Genomic DNA, 16,638 nt, shown 5'->3' with positions numbered 1-16,638 from the left:
CCCAACAAAACACATTGTATTGAAGTTATCAGCTTCCAGAATATCCCCTACACGCCATTCTCTCTTTGGAACTAACGCACCTTCTGATGACTTTTACCACCCGTGCCCATCAACACTTCAGACGCTTCACATCAACCATGCCCTCTTCTTCAAGCCTCCATCATCTTTTCTGCTTAACACTACACTGTTCAATGATCATCTCAAAACTTTCTAATAATGACTCCCTTTCAGCAAATAGGTAATCAATTGAATGACAAAAGACCATTAAATGACACTATCCTAGTTAAACAAGATGGACGACGTATCAAACTCAGCTTCATGTGTTTGTAAACAACATAAGCGAACAAAACTTGAAAATTCAATACCTAGTTTGACCTCTGACTCGCTTACAGCCCTAATTTTGTCTCTAAAGCAAGGGGCAGAAGAAGAGAGATGAATTACTCTATTCTTTCAATCTTCTTGCGGTAATCTCACCAGATAAAAATTGGGCGGGAATGCGTAATGCATAATTTACTAACATACAATTTCCAGTAAAATTGCTCAGGAAAAGAAAAATTACATTTTTTAGGAACAGATTTCCTCGATGATACAAAGGTCGGCTCTTGTGTGAAATTAGTAGTGGCTACAAGACTGGAAGCGCTACAGATTACCATCACCGCCTGCAGATTTCCTTCTGGTTGTAATTCACTCACGCTCGCTTTTGCCTCTTTATTCTCTCAAGAGCACCTAGGCGGCTGTCGTCATCCTTATCTTTGTTCTGCTCTTCCCCATCTTTCTCGGCCTCATCTCTCTTATGCACCAAACCTCCAAAAACTGCTGATGGAACATCTTTCTGCGCAATTTCAACCTTTTCATCCTCATCTGAATCACTTCCTTCTGGCAGTTCTATATCTTCATGATTGGCTGGAGCTTTTATGCCACCATCAGTCTGTGATTCGACACCAGCACTCACAAAGCCCACTTTTCTGCTGCTGTCTTTAGCATTGCTGGCTGCAGGAGCCAACTGCCTTTCGAGAGCAGCCATTTCATCTTCAGCGACCCCTGCTTGTTTCAACTTGTCTCTTGCATCATCAAGGTTCAACCTCTGATCCTTTTGCATCATATACTCAGGCAATATAAAATGCGTCTGCGGAAACAATAAAATTGAAATGATAAATCAGCAGGGGTTGATTAAACATGTCTCATATCCCCATCCTCTCACTTTAGCCCCTATTTTTATCCAATTGATGATGAGATATGTTCTATTAATGAGCTAAAGGTACTATCCAAGTATCAGGTACACCTAATTAGAGGTTCACCCAAATTATGTCATTGTCATTCGAGTCTACAGGAAAATTCAAAGTAAAATTGTTTCAACCATCTAGCGTGAATGGAACTGCATGTATTACCAAAGATCATGTATCTGAGGCCGCTAATACAGCAGGTAAAATGGCAAAATAAATCAAACCTCCTACCTGACTATAGCTCGCAGAAACACTCCTTTTAATGCGAAGCATTTCCCTGAAGGTATCTTCATTTCCATGCTGCACCTCAAACTCATGCCATTTATTCCAGAAATCCCCATCAGAGCGTGGATCTGCAAATTGGGAAGCAAATACAAATATTCCACGAGAACGATCAATTTCACCCAAGCTCTTTTCAAGGTCTGCATACTTCAAGCACATGGCCTTCACATCTTTGTCTGGGAGACCAGACTCTATTGCTTGCTCGTATATTTCCCTTGTTTTTGGAACTCCAAAGATCTCTGCTGCTCGAGCAATGTAAATTTCATACATGCTCAATTTCTCATTGTTTGGAACAGCTTTAGTTGCTTGATCATAGACTTTCATTGCTCGCTTTGCCAGACCATAATCCTCCTCCAGCTTTGCATATTGAAGATACAAAGGTTTTACTGCATCAGCAGGGGCCTGATATGCATAAGTAAAGAAATGGTGAAGCTCAGTATCAGACCACATTAGCAATTATATAACATATTTTTCCATCACTCAAATTAAAATGTAAAGTCATTACCCAGTATATATAAATAAGAGGCATAATAAATATTAGTGAACCAGGATGACAATTCCAAAAGGGACAAAACACAGAATACTTGAGTTAAATTTAAAGAAGTCAACCCCAAGGGGTTGGCCTAAGTGGTGAAGGCCTTGGTCTTGGGGTCTCATTCCCTTCAAGGTCCAAGGTTCAACACCTCATGGGTGCAAACAATCCTTTGGGGCCACACCCCCTGGTGAAAAGCCAGCGATTTAACCAGTTCCGTGTAGGGAAACTTCCGAGGGTGCGGTGCACGGGACCGGAGTTTATTCTGCAGGGATGGGTCCAAAGGGCTCTGCCTTGGAGAGGTTCCCCGACATCAAAAAAATATATATATTTAAAGAAGTCCATACTACAATCCAAGGTACGAATTTGTTTCCTCCACATAATTTTTCTGATGTTAAATGTATGTGCAGATCCGCAATCGTCCATGAGCGAGTTTAATTCATTCACTCTAGCTCAATATTAAAATTTAATTTAAACAGTGAAATCTTCTTTTAACCGGGTATTATAAGGTTTACATTCCTCAAAAAGCCCCTTTTGAGAATTTAAAGTAAATTTGAATTGATACTATTTTTACATCAAATTTATCCCAATTCTGCTCTGCCCACAAATTTTATTGATATGGCTTGTTCCACCAACCCATTATTGGTATTTAGCATGAGTAATCAAACCACAATGATCTACTCATTAAATTATGCAATGCCACCCTTGGATTCAAGCTTAAAAAGGTCCTATAACAACTTCACTAATAACATTTGAGACGTATTATTCATCTGATGATAATATGCATAATCTGCAAATTGCAGATAATGGTTGCATACAGAAACAATGTTGCACTTCAAGATCCATGTTTGGTGAATGAGACTGGCAGAGCCACAGTGAGACATGAAAACCTCAGTAGCAGGTTTCAAGTTCAGTTTGAAATTATTGATAATCAACATGACAATCGAGAGTTGAATATGGACACAATCATAGGCAAAAGCATTTTAAATGAAACATACGTCAGAAAAAATCATAACGCAGTTCAACAGCTAAAACCTAGTGTTTGTTAGAGAATGGGGATTCCAGAAAAGGCATCTAATTCTCAAACAACTCTATCACTGAACACCCTAGCAACTAAATTTTACCAGTTTAATCTGAGACATAATAAGTGCTTACTGTTTCAACAGCATGCTCAAACAGCTCTCTTGCCCGCTCCAGTTTTGTCTTTCCATATCTCTTCACAAATTTTGATAGATATGTAACCCATATGTCTTTAACATGTGGATACTTGAAAATCTTCACACCTCTTTCATATACCTTGAATGCATCTTCAAAGTATTTATGTTCCTATACAAGTCAAACCAGTAAAAGTTTGTCAAGCAATCGAAACCAATAGAAGTACAAACTTAAGAAATATAATAGCAGAAGTACTAAAGGAATGCATGCCCATACTTCCAGCAGAAATGCATAGTTGAGAATAATTTGTGGCGTGGCTATTCTTAGATCCAGTATCCGCTCGTACACTGATCGGGTAGATTCCAACGTACCCAAGCTCTCTTCCAAATCAACGTAGAAGGTCCAAAGTCTCAAGGACTTATAGAGCTTTATCTGAACTGGTTCAGAACCATCAGCAGCCACTGTAAGTGAAAAACAAATAGTGATAAAAATGTTAGTTATGGTCCCACAATACCAAAGGACTAAGAATATAACCTTTTATCCTGTGTCTAAAACTAAGCCTTAAAAGTGATGGACAAAATCACCAACAGATAATGCAAAAGGTGGAAACATAATAGTGCTGTTGAAAACCCAGAGCATTGCCTCTACTTTTCCATCTCCCCCTCAGTTTCTTGAAAAGGATTTTATTGACAAATGGAAAACATCTAGTCATGATTTAACATGCAACCGGAAGGACACTTAAACCCGTAACATTTAATTAGTTTAAACAGTAGGGCTAAATTGAAAAGGCCAATGCCCAACCATTCTGTTTTGCAGTATTTCAACATTTCTTCCCTTTGGAAAAGGGCAATACAATACAATAAGAAATTAAAGGAACCCAAATGGATTCAAATGTACCTGGAAATTCAACCAGTTCCACCTTCAAAATTGGAAATAATTTAACTAACTAGGATTTTGAAAGTACTGGTCTCCTGTACTTTTGTAAAGTTGACAAACATGACAAGCTGATTTTCAAATATGTATCATAGTGATGTTCCAATTCCAGCATTATTGATCTGAACTGCACGTGACTCAGACAACTCTTTCTGCATAGACACCCTTCCTGCTGTTAACTATGACTCAAGCATGCTAATATGAAAATCTTCTTAATAAAAAATAAATAAATGATAATCCTAAAAATATGGATTCACAAGTAATGCGGACGTCACGGGTTTCTTCAAGGACCACAAGCAATTAAATTAGAGTACTATTTTAAATTAGAGTCTATCAAAATCCTAGTTTCTAAAGCCCAATAACTCTTAACACATGCTCAAGCCAAAGCGCCCAACACATTCAGAACCCAAGTACTACCAAGAATCCAATGAAACTGGAACTCCAAGCAGTCAAGCATTGCAAAGTCTCAGCCACCATCCCTAGGACTTCTAATCATACAAGGAAACCAAGAAACACAATCTGGCCGAGACCCTCATCATACCAAAGAATTACAGCTGAAAAGTCAGCTGCATGCCAGTCCTACTTCGATTAAACCTTATCCCTACCACCACATTCAAATTGGCTGGGACTTCTGAAACTTAGAAAAACCTAAGGCATATATCTATAAGTGCACCAGCTGTGTCAAACCTTTACTCCATTCAACCCTAAGAATTTTCAAGAGGCATTGTAACATGCAGTCCCAAAATTGGGGTTTAGAATTATTATTATTATTATAGTAAATATTTTAACAGGTCAGTTTTAAAATAGTTTTTTCTTTTTTTTATAAGTAATATGATATTTCATTGATAAAAAGATAGGCATAGCCCAAGTACACTAGAGGTATACAAAAGCATACACCTTTTTAGGAACTAGAAACCGTTACAAGGAAATCATGAAAGCTAAGCCCATTTAAATCCAACGCAATAGCCCACAAAAACAAAGTCTTCCAAAAAAAAAACTCCTAAACTCTTCCAAGGAACATTCATGATCCTCAAAAAGTCTCTCATTACGTTCACTCCAAATACACCAAAGAATACAAATAGGAGCTATTTTCCAAACAGCTGCAATCTGTGGTGTCCCAGTGATACCTCTCCAGCATACCAGAAGATCAACCACCCGGCCTAGCATCACCCATGCTATTCCCATCCTGCTGAAAAAATAATTTCATATCTCTCTAGCAAACTCACAGTGTAAAAGTAGATGATCCGCCGTTTCCCCACTCTTTTGACACAAACAACACCAGTCCGTTATAACAAGGCCCCGTCTTCTCAAAATATCATTAGTCAGTGTCTTGCCTAAGGTCGCTGTCCAAACAAAAAAGGCAGCCTTTGTAGGTGCTTTAGTCCTCCAAATGTTCTTCCAAGGGAAAGAGTGTCCTTGTTGCCCTGTAATAGAGTCATAAAACGAGCATACCGTGAATTTTCCTTTCCTAGAGGGTCTCCAAATCATCACATCTTCAGTTGTGGCAGCAACAGGAATGTTATACAGCAAGTTAATAAAATCCACCAGCATGTTCACTTCCCTGTCATGTACATCCCAATTAAGGCTGATATTCCACTCTTATGAACCTTGTATAGTTACCCTCAAATCAGCCACCAAGGCGTCTGGATCCCTTGCAATACTGAAAATAGTGGGATAAACATCCAGCAACGCTGTGTCACCCACCCAATTATCCTTCCAAAAGCGAATCCTTCTTCCATCCCCCAGGCTTAATCGAGTATTACTAGCAAAAGAATCCCATCCTTTCCGTATGAACTTCCACAACCCCACTCCATAGGACCCCTTCCCTCTTTTGAACGCCGACCCCCCATTTCACAACCATATTTCAAGTCTATCACCCCTTTCCATAGAGCTCCCCTCTCATTGTTATATCGCCATAGCCATTTACCTAGTAAAGACCTAATAAGAATCCTCACATTCCTGACCCCCAGTCCGTCATCTCTCATGGAATTGCACACCTTATCCCAACCCACTAAATGAAACTTAAACTCCTCTCATATTCCACTCCATAAAAAGTCACGTTGAAGTTTTTCCATTCTACATGCAATGCTAGCAAGGAGAGGGAACAAAGACAAATAGTAGGTGGGAAGATTTGAAAGATTGCTCTTAATAAGAGTGAGCCGCCCCCCTTTGGATAAGTATAACCTTTTCCAACCGGCCAACCTACGCTCAAATTTTTCCAAAACCCCATCCCAAATGGACTTAGCTTTGAAAGAAGCCCCCAATGGGAGCCCAAGATACTTCAACGGCAAGGAAGAGACCACACATCCCAATGTGTTAGCCAATCTGCTTATGTTACTTACATCCTAGCCAATCTGCTTATGTTACTTACATCCCCTACGGCGACCATTTCTGTCTTATCAAGATTAATCTTCAATCCGGAAATAGCTTCAAAACAAAGTAGAATGGCCTTCAATGATTGAATATGTACTGCATTTTCCTCACACAACAGCAAGGTATCATCTGCAAATAAAATGTGAGAAATAGTGGTTTGGCTATGTGAATCTCCTACCGAGAAGCCAAAAAAAAACCCTCCTCCTACTGCCGCCGTCACCATTCTACTCAAAGCCTCCATTACTAATACAAATAAAAGTGATGATAGTGGATCTCCTTGTCGTAGCCCTTGCGAACTGTTAAAGAAGCCCATAGGATCTCCGTTTACCAAGACCGAGAAATGTGCCGTTGACACACAATGCCTTATCCACTTCCTCCATCTTTCCCCAAACCCACGTCTACTCAACATGTACGTCAGAAAATCCCAGTTAACGTGATCGTATGCCTTCTCCATATCTAGCTTAAAAGAATACCTGGAATTCCAGACCTGATTCTGCTGTCCAAACATTCATTGGAAATGAGAACCGACTCTAGTATTTGTCTCCCCCTTATAAAGGCATTTTGCGATTTAGAGATAATCTTTTCCAATACCATGCTCATTCTATTTGCCAGCACCTTCGACAATAACTTATAAACACTGCCTACAAGACTGATCAATCTGAAATCTTGTACCTCTATTGCACCAAATTTTTTAGGGACTTAAGGCGATAAAGGCAGCATTTAGGCTTTTTTCAAATTTTCCATGAGTGAAAAATTCCTGAAAAGCAGCATAACATCTTCTCTCACCACCTCCCAACAAGTTTGAAAAAAAGCCATAATGAAATCATCCGAGCCTGGCCTTCAAACCAACCAGCATAACATCTTCTCTCACCACCTCTCAGTTTTAAAATAGTGATTTTATTTGATTGGGTTTCTTCCACTATCAACACCCCATGTATTCTTCTGTTGGTTTCCTAGTTTGAATAAGTTTCCTAATCGATAACCAACACTCACCTTAAACCCTCCCATAAAATCCTCTCTTTTCCTCTTCATCAAACCCATGACATTCCTGCATCAACTAGCAGCATCCTTGTAGCCAGAAACCATCCCCATGTAAATTCTAATTTTCTTCTACACAGTAGAGCCCCATAGCCCTCCTCTTAGAAAACCGAGGTCCTCTCATCGCCGGAAACCACCAGAGAAGACGCCGCCGCCGCCCACCGTCGACCACCACAAGGGAAGTCGGAACACCTCTCAGCAGACACAGAAATTGCTGCCGGTCACTTCCAGCCACCCAGACCCACCATCATAGCTGGTCCTTCTCTCTCGGTCACGAGCTATGACGTGAGATTGTGGAAGCAACACAAAGAGGTAAGTAGCATGATCATAACTTCATGTGTGCTGTAAATATTCTGATTGTGCATGAAAAATGTGATGTTTACCTATGCTACGCAACAACCCAATTCAAGGTTAGCCCTTTTCACGAACCTCTATGAATTATGATGATATGTTTGCAAATGAGACTGTGTGCTATGCTGATATGGATTGTTGTTAGATGGATGAGATGTTATGAAAATCACATGTATGCCATGTAATGTTCATGTAATGGTTGTGGCTGTGGCTGTGGAGGTACCAAATGGAAGGGAACTCGTGTGGAGAGAGGTTATTGATCACAAGTATGGTTGTGCGTGGGGGGGTTGGTGTTCTAAAGAGGGTAGGGGGTCTTATGGAGTAAGCCTATGGAAATTCATAAGAAAGGGGTGGAACACTTTTGAAAAATATCTCAAGTTTGAGGTGGGTGATGGAGCACGAACCCGCTTTTGGTTCGATGTGTGGAGTGGGGAGAACCCTCTTAACACTGTTTTTCCAGTTGTTTTTAACTTGGCTGGAAATAAGCAGGCCCCAATTTCAGAAGTACTATGTCATGCCAATGGGACGGTAACTTGGAATGTCACTTTTCAAGAAATGCTCAGGATTGGGAACTTGAAGAGCTGGCAGATTTTTACAGCTATTTGTATTCAGCAAAGCTAGGAGGCAATGGGGGTGACCGTATGTTGTGGGCTCACAAGGGGGAAAAAAAGTTTACTGTTAAATCTTTTTACAAGGTTTTGACAATCCAACAGCCCACTTTCTTTCTGTGGAAGAGTACATGTAAGGTTTTAGTACCGTCTAAGGTTGCTTTCTTTACCTGATCAGCTGCACATGGGAAGATTTTAACGGTTGATAATCTAAAAAAGCGAGGTATGATTGTCATGGAGTGGTGCTATATGTGTAAAAGGAGTGGGAAATCGATAGATCATTTGCTTTTACATTGTGAGGTGGCTGGGGAGCTATGGGCTGGTATTCTTAGTAGAGCTGGGCTGAGTTGGGTTATGCCTAAGAGTGTGGTGGATCTACTAGCATGCTGGAATAGTCCTCACAATAGCGCTCAACTGGCACCAGTGTGGCGGATGATACCTTTGTCCTTAATGTGGTGTCTATGGTCGTAAAGGAATGATAGTTGCTTTAACAACAAGGTGCATGTAGTGGGGGAAATCTGGAACTCTTTTGTATTATCACTTTTCCAATGGTCTTCTGCTATTGTTTTGAAGGATGGGAATGTGAGTTTTTATCTTTTTTCCAGTTTACTAGAATGTAATTAGGTGCCTCACTTTGTATATTTCCTGTGTACTTGAGCATTGCCTAGTTTCATTCTATTCAATATAGATTATTACTTACCCAAAAAAGAAAAATGTTCATGTAATGTTTAGATCATGTTATGCAATGCCTATGTTTTACTATGAGGTGTAAAGACTCATTAATATGCCATGTATAATGTTATGCCATGCACAAGAGTATGCTAGCCATGTAAATTCATGAAGTCAAACATGTTCTCAAGCATTATAAAAGTTAGTAAGAAAACACATGAATGACAAGTAAGCTTTAAGATCGGCCTTAAGTTATGGGTGGATATGCAAGCCACGGAGTCAAGCGTGGTCCAACACATGTAAGCTATTATGTTTTGAGGTGACAAGGACCCAAGCATGTTTCACCACAAGTTATGATATGTTATGTGGTGCCACAAACTCAAATGTGATTCACCATATGATATGCGATAACACGGACTCAAGCGTTTTTCACTACATGTTATGATATGTTAGACGATGCCATGGACTTGAGCGTCGCTTACCATATGATATGTGATAACACAGACTCAAGCGTGTTTCACTACATGTTATGATACATTACACGGTGTCACGGACTTAAGCGTGGTTCACCCTATTTTTAGTTACGAACTCAAGCATGTATCACTAAATGATATGACACATTACACGGTGCCAAGGACTCAAATGTGGTTCACTCTATTTTAAGTGATATCATGGACCCAAGCGTGTATCACTACATGATATGACACATTGCACGGCGCCACAAACCCAAGCATGGTTCACCTCATGTTACAATATGTATGCACAGTCAATGAAAATTGGACCGATGCTCACAGGTAATAATGGTCACTAAATAAGTGACAAATAAGATGAACAAGTCATGCATGATTAATAGGAAATACATAAGGTCAGTCATTCATGCATCATGCTACATGAAATTCTATGATTTTGTTAATTCCGCATATGTTACGAAACATTGAAGTTTTGCTAAAGCTAAATTAAGTTACATTATGATATGCTATTATTGAGTCTTCGACTCATTTGTTCCTTTTTATGTTTTAATGTCTCACATATTGATTGCGTGGACATAGAGCTGGAAGGCCAGGAGTAGATTAATTTCAGAGACTGACTGGAATAAGTGTTATTTCCATAAGGATTTAGTTTACGATTAAAAGATTTGAATAAGTGATCACCACATAGAACTAGTTATGCCTTCTCATTATGTTTCAGCTTTATGTTATGAAAGACCATTATGTTAAGTTAGTCAATGATTCAATAAATGAGGTATTTTCATAACTTCAAGTCTCTTTACCGGACATTATGTTATGAATGTACGTAACTCTCCTAACCTACGGAAAGGGGTGTTACAGGCACATTCTTTAATCCCTGCCTTGCTGTGCCACCTGCCATAGTCTTGCCTTTCTTGTGAATTCTTACCACAATCTTGGAGGAAAATTTCATAGAAACTGCTGCTACCTACGATTCCTAAACCTCAGCAAACCCTAAAGCACAAACTCCATAAATAGACAGCTTCCACCCCCTTTTCTTCCTCACAAACCCCAGCATATTTTCAAGAAAATACCCGTAGCTGTGCCAACTATACACTGATATTTTATTAAGCTATTGCTAAAAGTTGCCTTCAAGGGTCTCAGCAACACTAAGGTAAGACCTAATGCCAACAAGTTTCTCACCCCTCATGTTTTGAGTCCTGGATTAGCACCAAAAAATATCCCAAAATGATTGATCATTCAGATGCTAAGGAAAACCATTCGAAGAACCCTCAAGTATCTGATGCAGCCGTAATTCCAAGTAGGTAACTTTGTCAAAATCTCACCCCTTCCTTAAACTCTAGAGCAGCCACCCTTAACCCATTTCAACATGCATGAATATGACATTAAGGAACCAAAACCCAAGAGCTACTCTATGTTAATATATCGACAAGCCCGGCTCAGATTTTTCTTAAAAAATTAATATGAAACCTATCCATTAAAGTTTGAACCAAGTATTGGAAAAAGGGGTTGCGTAATTTAGGCATGCCAGGACACAAGGACATTCACATAAAAATTTCCTATACACACATACAGCACATAGTATGGCTTGATGATAAAATTCATGATTCAAAGGTCAAATTTTCCATGTCACAAGGGCTGCATTAATTAAAAAACAAGCATGCATATCAAGATAGAAGATTTATAATTTCAGCAAGACCCCATTTAATGAAAGTTCGTTCTTAAGTTAAATAGTGACAGTTTGATTAGATATCAACGTGGTAACATGTGTATGTTTAATAGTAATTTTTTCAGTCACTTATTGATACGTGAAGCTAACAAGTATATACAATCACACCTTTGCCACGCTTCTTTTTTATTGTTTAACATGTATATGGAATGTCTGTATTTCTTCAAAATAATGTAATCATAAACGCATCACTCTTTTCTTTAGAATAAATGCAATATCCTTTTTAAAATGTTAAGTTTAATCATTACAATGTAAAGCCGATTCATTGATAACCTTTTTATGCATCCCTATAATATGAAATCATGCGCATGTAAATGGAATTTAATGTACGCTCATGCTATGCGATGAAAAGTACAAGAAAAGGATAAAGGAAAGAAAGTAATTGGATGTCAAATGTTTGTATGATGATGGATGATTGATGGCAAATAACAGATAAAAGGGCGGACGACAATGCCAGAATGGCTCAATATATGTGCCTAAAGATTTCCATCTCTTGTTGATGGAATCTCACCTAAGGCCTTGAGTGGAATCATGATCGTCAAGATCACCAACCCATGCGTACAAAAGGTAATTGCAGATGGTTCATATGTAATGTAACATTTAATATATATTTAGGTTCTTCATGATGGTTAAAAGAAGATACTTAATTGAGTCATGGGTTTGTAATCTACTACTTACCACTTATTCCACTCATTGTTTGTTTCTATCCATTAACCTCATTTTTTACGGCTTATAAAGATCCCGAAACGCTACAACTCTAGCATTGGCTAGTCCTTTGGAGTATAAGCGTAATATGCTAGGGCTTTTCTTGGATTTGTTACAAACGGAATTAGAGCTAATCCTTAACCAAAAGTGTGGGATTTGAGCTATGCCACTTTCAACAAAATAGCCTAGCATGGAAGTTAGAGATTTTTTTTTTTTATATATAAGTTAGAGATTTAAGAGAGAGAGAAGGGGGGGGGGGATTCTTTTTTATTTAATTGGCACTAGGTGTCCGAGAAGAAAAATCTCAACTAAGCCTAGGGTTGCACAGGCCCTCAGTAAAGAGTTTTCTGCAAGTGGACATCGGGTAATTCAAAGGAAAGTTCTCCTAGTCTAATGGCCCCTACAAATTGTTTGCACCCAAGAGGATTCAAACCTTAGACATATAAGGAGCATACCACCAGGACCAATGCCCTTATCACTTGAGCCAACTAGTGGCGACAATATGTGACAAGACTAGTGAACCCAACACGAACACAACACAAAATTAGTAGGTTTGAGTTTGATGTTAACAAGTTGACCTGTTAAGACAATTAATAAACGGGTCAACCCGTTTTGACCCATTTAAATTTTTACTCAAAATTACAAATATACTTGCTTTAACACTAAAAATAAAAATAAAAACCCTAACCTATCTCTCACTCTCAAGTTCTCCCCTCACGCCACCCCCACTCCCACCTCAATCTCCTTCACTCTCAAATCTCATGTTTCATACTGCAGCCACATCATCACCCCCACTCCCACCTCTCTCAATCTCCTTCTCTCTAAAATCTCACTCTCAGCCTAAAATCTCACTCTCATTTCATCACTGCACACGTCTTCACTTCTTCAAATTGCTGCATGAAAAGGTCACCATTGCCCCTCAGATTGGTGCTGAAAAACAGTATAAAAGGTAGTGGGATTGCAAACAAAAACAAAGAAAGAAAAGATCAGATCTCTCCAGACAACATCACCATCATCATCATCAACAATGGCTGCAGCGTAACTGTTTCAGAATCCAAAACTCCCTATATGGATTTTTTTTAATTGCCATTGGGTGTTTGAGAACAGTGTCCCGACTAATCCCAAGGGTGCAAAGGCCCTCGGCAAAGAGTTTTCCACAAGTGCACATTGGGTAATTCAAAGGGAAAATCCCCTAGTCCAAAGGCCCCTAAAGATTGTTTGCACCCAATGAGACTTGAACCTTAGACTTGAGAGGAGCATACCCTCAAGCCCAAGGCCTTTACCACTTGAGCCACTCCCTATATGGATTTTCCATCATCTCAATGGGGTTTTCTATGGGATTCCCCTAATTTGAACGTTCATGTCAAAATTTTTGCGATTGTTCACTTTTTTATTTGTCTGGGTTGTACAGGAGCTTGAAAGAGAATCTCCCCCCATCCTTGGACGCCACTTCCAAACCACCTCCTCTATTTGATGGAACTACGAGATTCACTCTACTCTTCTAAATGTTTTTTCCCTGTTGTATGCTTGCTCCTTTTGTATGATATATATAACATTTTTATATGAGACTTTTAGGGTTCGATAAAAGTGTTGCTCCTCTATTTTACTCCTATTGATATATACATATTTACTTATAAATAAAAAAAAAAATATTCAAAGTAAGAACTCCGGCTCAAAATCTCTTTTCTAGATACTAAGTGTGGAAGTGTATGATGGTCTGCAATATCTGAGACTTTTAAAACTATAATGATTAATGCATGAGAAAAAAGGTTAGGATTACCTCTTCGTTTAACCTCTACTGAGGGCTCTGCTGTAGCCCGCCTCATCAAGTCAAGTGCTCCCTTGAAATTCTTATGCCTCAGTTCCATTTCAGCCCATTCACAGTACAAAGTAGCCAAATGATCCACAGTCTTGTAGTTCACTTGCACAGCCTTGTCAAATATAACTCTGGCATTGGCAACATCTTTGTGGTTCTCATACAGCCGGGCAAAATTAACCCACAATGTATGAGGCTTTCCCACGGCTTTATTAGGGTCAACCGTCCTCACTGCCTCAGTGTAAGTCAATATCTGCTTCGTGGGATTACCCTCAAACAGCTTCACCCTTCGGTGCCACTGTTCCACATTATGAGGATTTTGGCGTAACAGAACACTATTAGCCAATTCTGGTCGTCTATTTATGAGATCCTCCAATCGGGCAATCCTTAAATCTATATCCTTGGTATCATGTAACCAGAACCCATTAAGTATCTTCTTCTCAAGTTTGGCCACTGATAAGTTCAAATCCAACCGAACATCTTCATCATCATCAACATCATTTTCTTCTTCACCCTCCTCCTCCTCATCACTCGAACTCACACTTTCCATCTTATGAGCAAGCATACTCTCTTCAAATTGCGAATACGAATCAAAAATCACACTAAAATCCCTCACAGTAACCACAGTCATGATACCCTCCTCAAATATATCCCTAGCCTTTTCGTGCAAATTCCTCCTAATATAATACTCAGCAAGCGAGGTCCACAACCGCCCAACCTCATCGGTGAACTTCCTAATCCCACCCCTAATTATGGCATCCACATTCAACCCGGAGACTTCAGTGGCATGCCTAGTAAGCAAATCACACAACTCCAACCACAGCCTATGTTTGGTCTTTCCCTTAATAGAATAAAACTCATCGTCGTTCAAAACTGAAGCTAACCGCTCCGCTGCCTCTTGCCAAAGACTCGAATTAACCAAAAATTCAATGAAATCTTCAATATGAGTAGGGTCGTATTTCAAGTACCTGCGATAAACCCTAAGAGAGGTCTCTATAGGGACACCCTTTTGGCTGACGAACACGAGGTAGGGTTCCCAAATGCGGTCGTGCTGGGTAACCGGGAGGGCGCAGAGTGCTCTGTCGAAGGTGTGGCGAGTGCGGGCGAGCAATTTCTGGTCGGTGAGGGTTTGGAGGTACATGATCCAAATGCGGGGCATTTTGTGCATGGTGACAAGGGCGCGTTCGAAAGTGTTGTTTAGGGCTTGGAAGAGAGAGTGAGTGACTGGGAGGTTGCGAACGAGGTCGAGACGTTCGCGAAGATAGGCGTACCAGAGCTTGTAGCTACCAGGGAGAGCCTTGAGGGCTCGTTCGTAGATGACGAATCGCTTCTTGAAGGGGGCATCGGAACGCGCGATGAGGTAGCGCCACCAGAGCTTAAGGCTGAATGGGTTGCGGAGAACCTCCTCTTCGTACAGCAAGTCCTCCTGCGAGGGATACATCTCCTTATCCACAATCATGGTGTTGTGGCGAGCGACTACTGAGAGATTACAACTCTTTGAATGGGGCTTTTCTTTTGGGAGACGACGAATCAACGATTTATCAAACTTTCTCTAACGGGCTTTGTGCCCTCAAAATCGACCCTCGCCTGCACTGAAACGGAAAATGGGAATTTTCAGAATGGTTAATTATGAAATGTATTTTCAAAAGGGTTAATTCCCCATTACAAATTCAACTTTTTTTTTTAATTTAATTCATGAGTATGTAAGTTTTATAATTAAAATCTTTGGTCTAATACTAATTAAATTTTATAATTAAACTCTTTCGTTTAATGCTAATTTTTTTAAATACTAATTCCGGAATTTACAAATCTATTAAATAATATTTATGATCAATACTCAATGCATGGCATTCAAATATGTGACGTGGTTCGTACAGGTCAACTTCCCATGCTTGTCTACCACTCTTGCAAGACGCACAGGGGTAAAGTGTTAGGGTCTTCGATCTTGTCCTTAAATATTAAGTTTACGAGTTTGTCTTGGTGATGTTGGTGATCGAGTGATCTTGCCAGTTTGCTTGACCTTCAACAATGGGTAGGTATTTGGGATGTGGAATGATGGAGATAGTGAAAGAATTAGGTAAGTTAAGTGTCTCAGGTTCACAATTCTCTATGGATGACTAGGGCTTCTTCCTTGAGTGCAGTACCAAGTTGATTGAATTAGGGTTGATGGAAGTAAGTAAGGCTAGGGTGTTCGGCTATGAGGCAACTAGGGTTGCTGAAATTGCCCAAGGGAACTTAAGTGGCACTAAGGTGGATGGAGGTTAGGGTTTTGAAAAGATTTCTAAGTGGTAGGAATCCTTGAGCATTTGGTGGGGCTAGTTTGGTAAGAAAATATTGACTTAAGAGATTTAAGAAATTGAAGAGGATTATCAATTCCTTAAATTATGGGATTAAAATTAGAGAAAATCAAAATTCCTATAAGGAAAGAGTTTCCTTATGAAGCATTGGGGGTGGATTAGGGCAAACACTATAATGGGTGATACTAAATGCTTGGATGGATCAAATGAGGCAAATAGGAAAATATGGTAATGAATAACCGAAGAACATAATGAATTCTCAATAACAACTTAAGAACAATTTAAGAACAATGCACATAAAATAATAAGATCAATGGAAAGTAAATGGAAGACAAGAGAATGAATGAATAATACTCATACGATTGATAGATTGAATCACACTTATTCACGAATTACAAAGTGTGATTCTCTCCTTAGGGATTCACGAATTGCACCCCAAAGAGCTCAAGTGCTAAGCACC

At 39.5% G+C, this 16,638-nt stretch overlaps 1 protein-coding gene across 1 annotated transcript; it reads right to left on the bottom strand.

Annotated features, from left to right (window-relative positions):
* Positions 1-282: 282 nt before the first annotated feature.
* LOC122275776 (pre-mRNA-splicing factor SYF1) lies at positions 283-15,501 on the bottom strand. Its single transcript, XM_043085011.1, has 5 exons — positions 13,846-15,501; positions 3,469-3,653; positions 3,193-3,363; positions 1,455-1,907; positions 283-1,126 (listed from the first exon to the last, which is right to left on the bottom strand). The coding sequence occupies exons 1-5, from the start codon at positions 15,338-15,340 to the stop codon at positions 689-691; spliced, it is 2,742 nt and encodes a 913-aa protein (XP_042940945.1). The 5' UTR covers positions 15,341-15,501; the 3' UTR covers positions 283-688.
* Between the last annotated feature and the right edge of the window lie 1,137 nt (positions 15,502-16,638).

The sequence above is a fragment of the Carya illinoinensis genome, chromosome 9 (genome assembly GCF_018687715.1).
Source record: "Carya illinoinensis cultivar Pawnee chromosome 9, C.illinoinensisPawnee_v1, whole genome shotgun sequence".
NCBI lineage: Eukaryota > Viridiplantae > Streptophyta > Magnoliopsida > Fagales > Juglandaceae > Carya > Carya illinoinensis.
The sequence above is the reverse complement of the archived record's forward strand: the minus strand, read 5'-3'. Positions and strand labels throughout refer to the sequence as shown.

Excerpts from the sequence above, each read along its gene's own strand:
- LOC122275776 (XM_043085011.1), bottom strand. The coding sequence starts at position 15,340 with ATGATTGTGGATAAGGAGATGTATCCCTCGCAGGAGGACTTGCTGTAC. Across the intron at positions 1,908-3,192 it reads TTGAGCATGCTGTTGAAACA|GCCCCTGCTGATGCAGTAAA; the intron begins GTAAGCACTTAT and ends TATGCATATCAG. Across the intron at positions 1,127-1,454 it reads TTTCTGCGAGCTATAGTCAG|ACGCATTTTATATTGCCTGA; the intron begins GTAGGAGGTTTG and ends TTGTTTCCGCAG.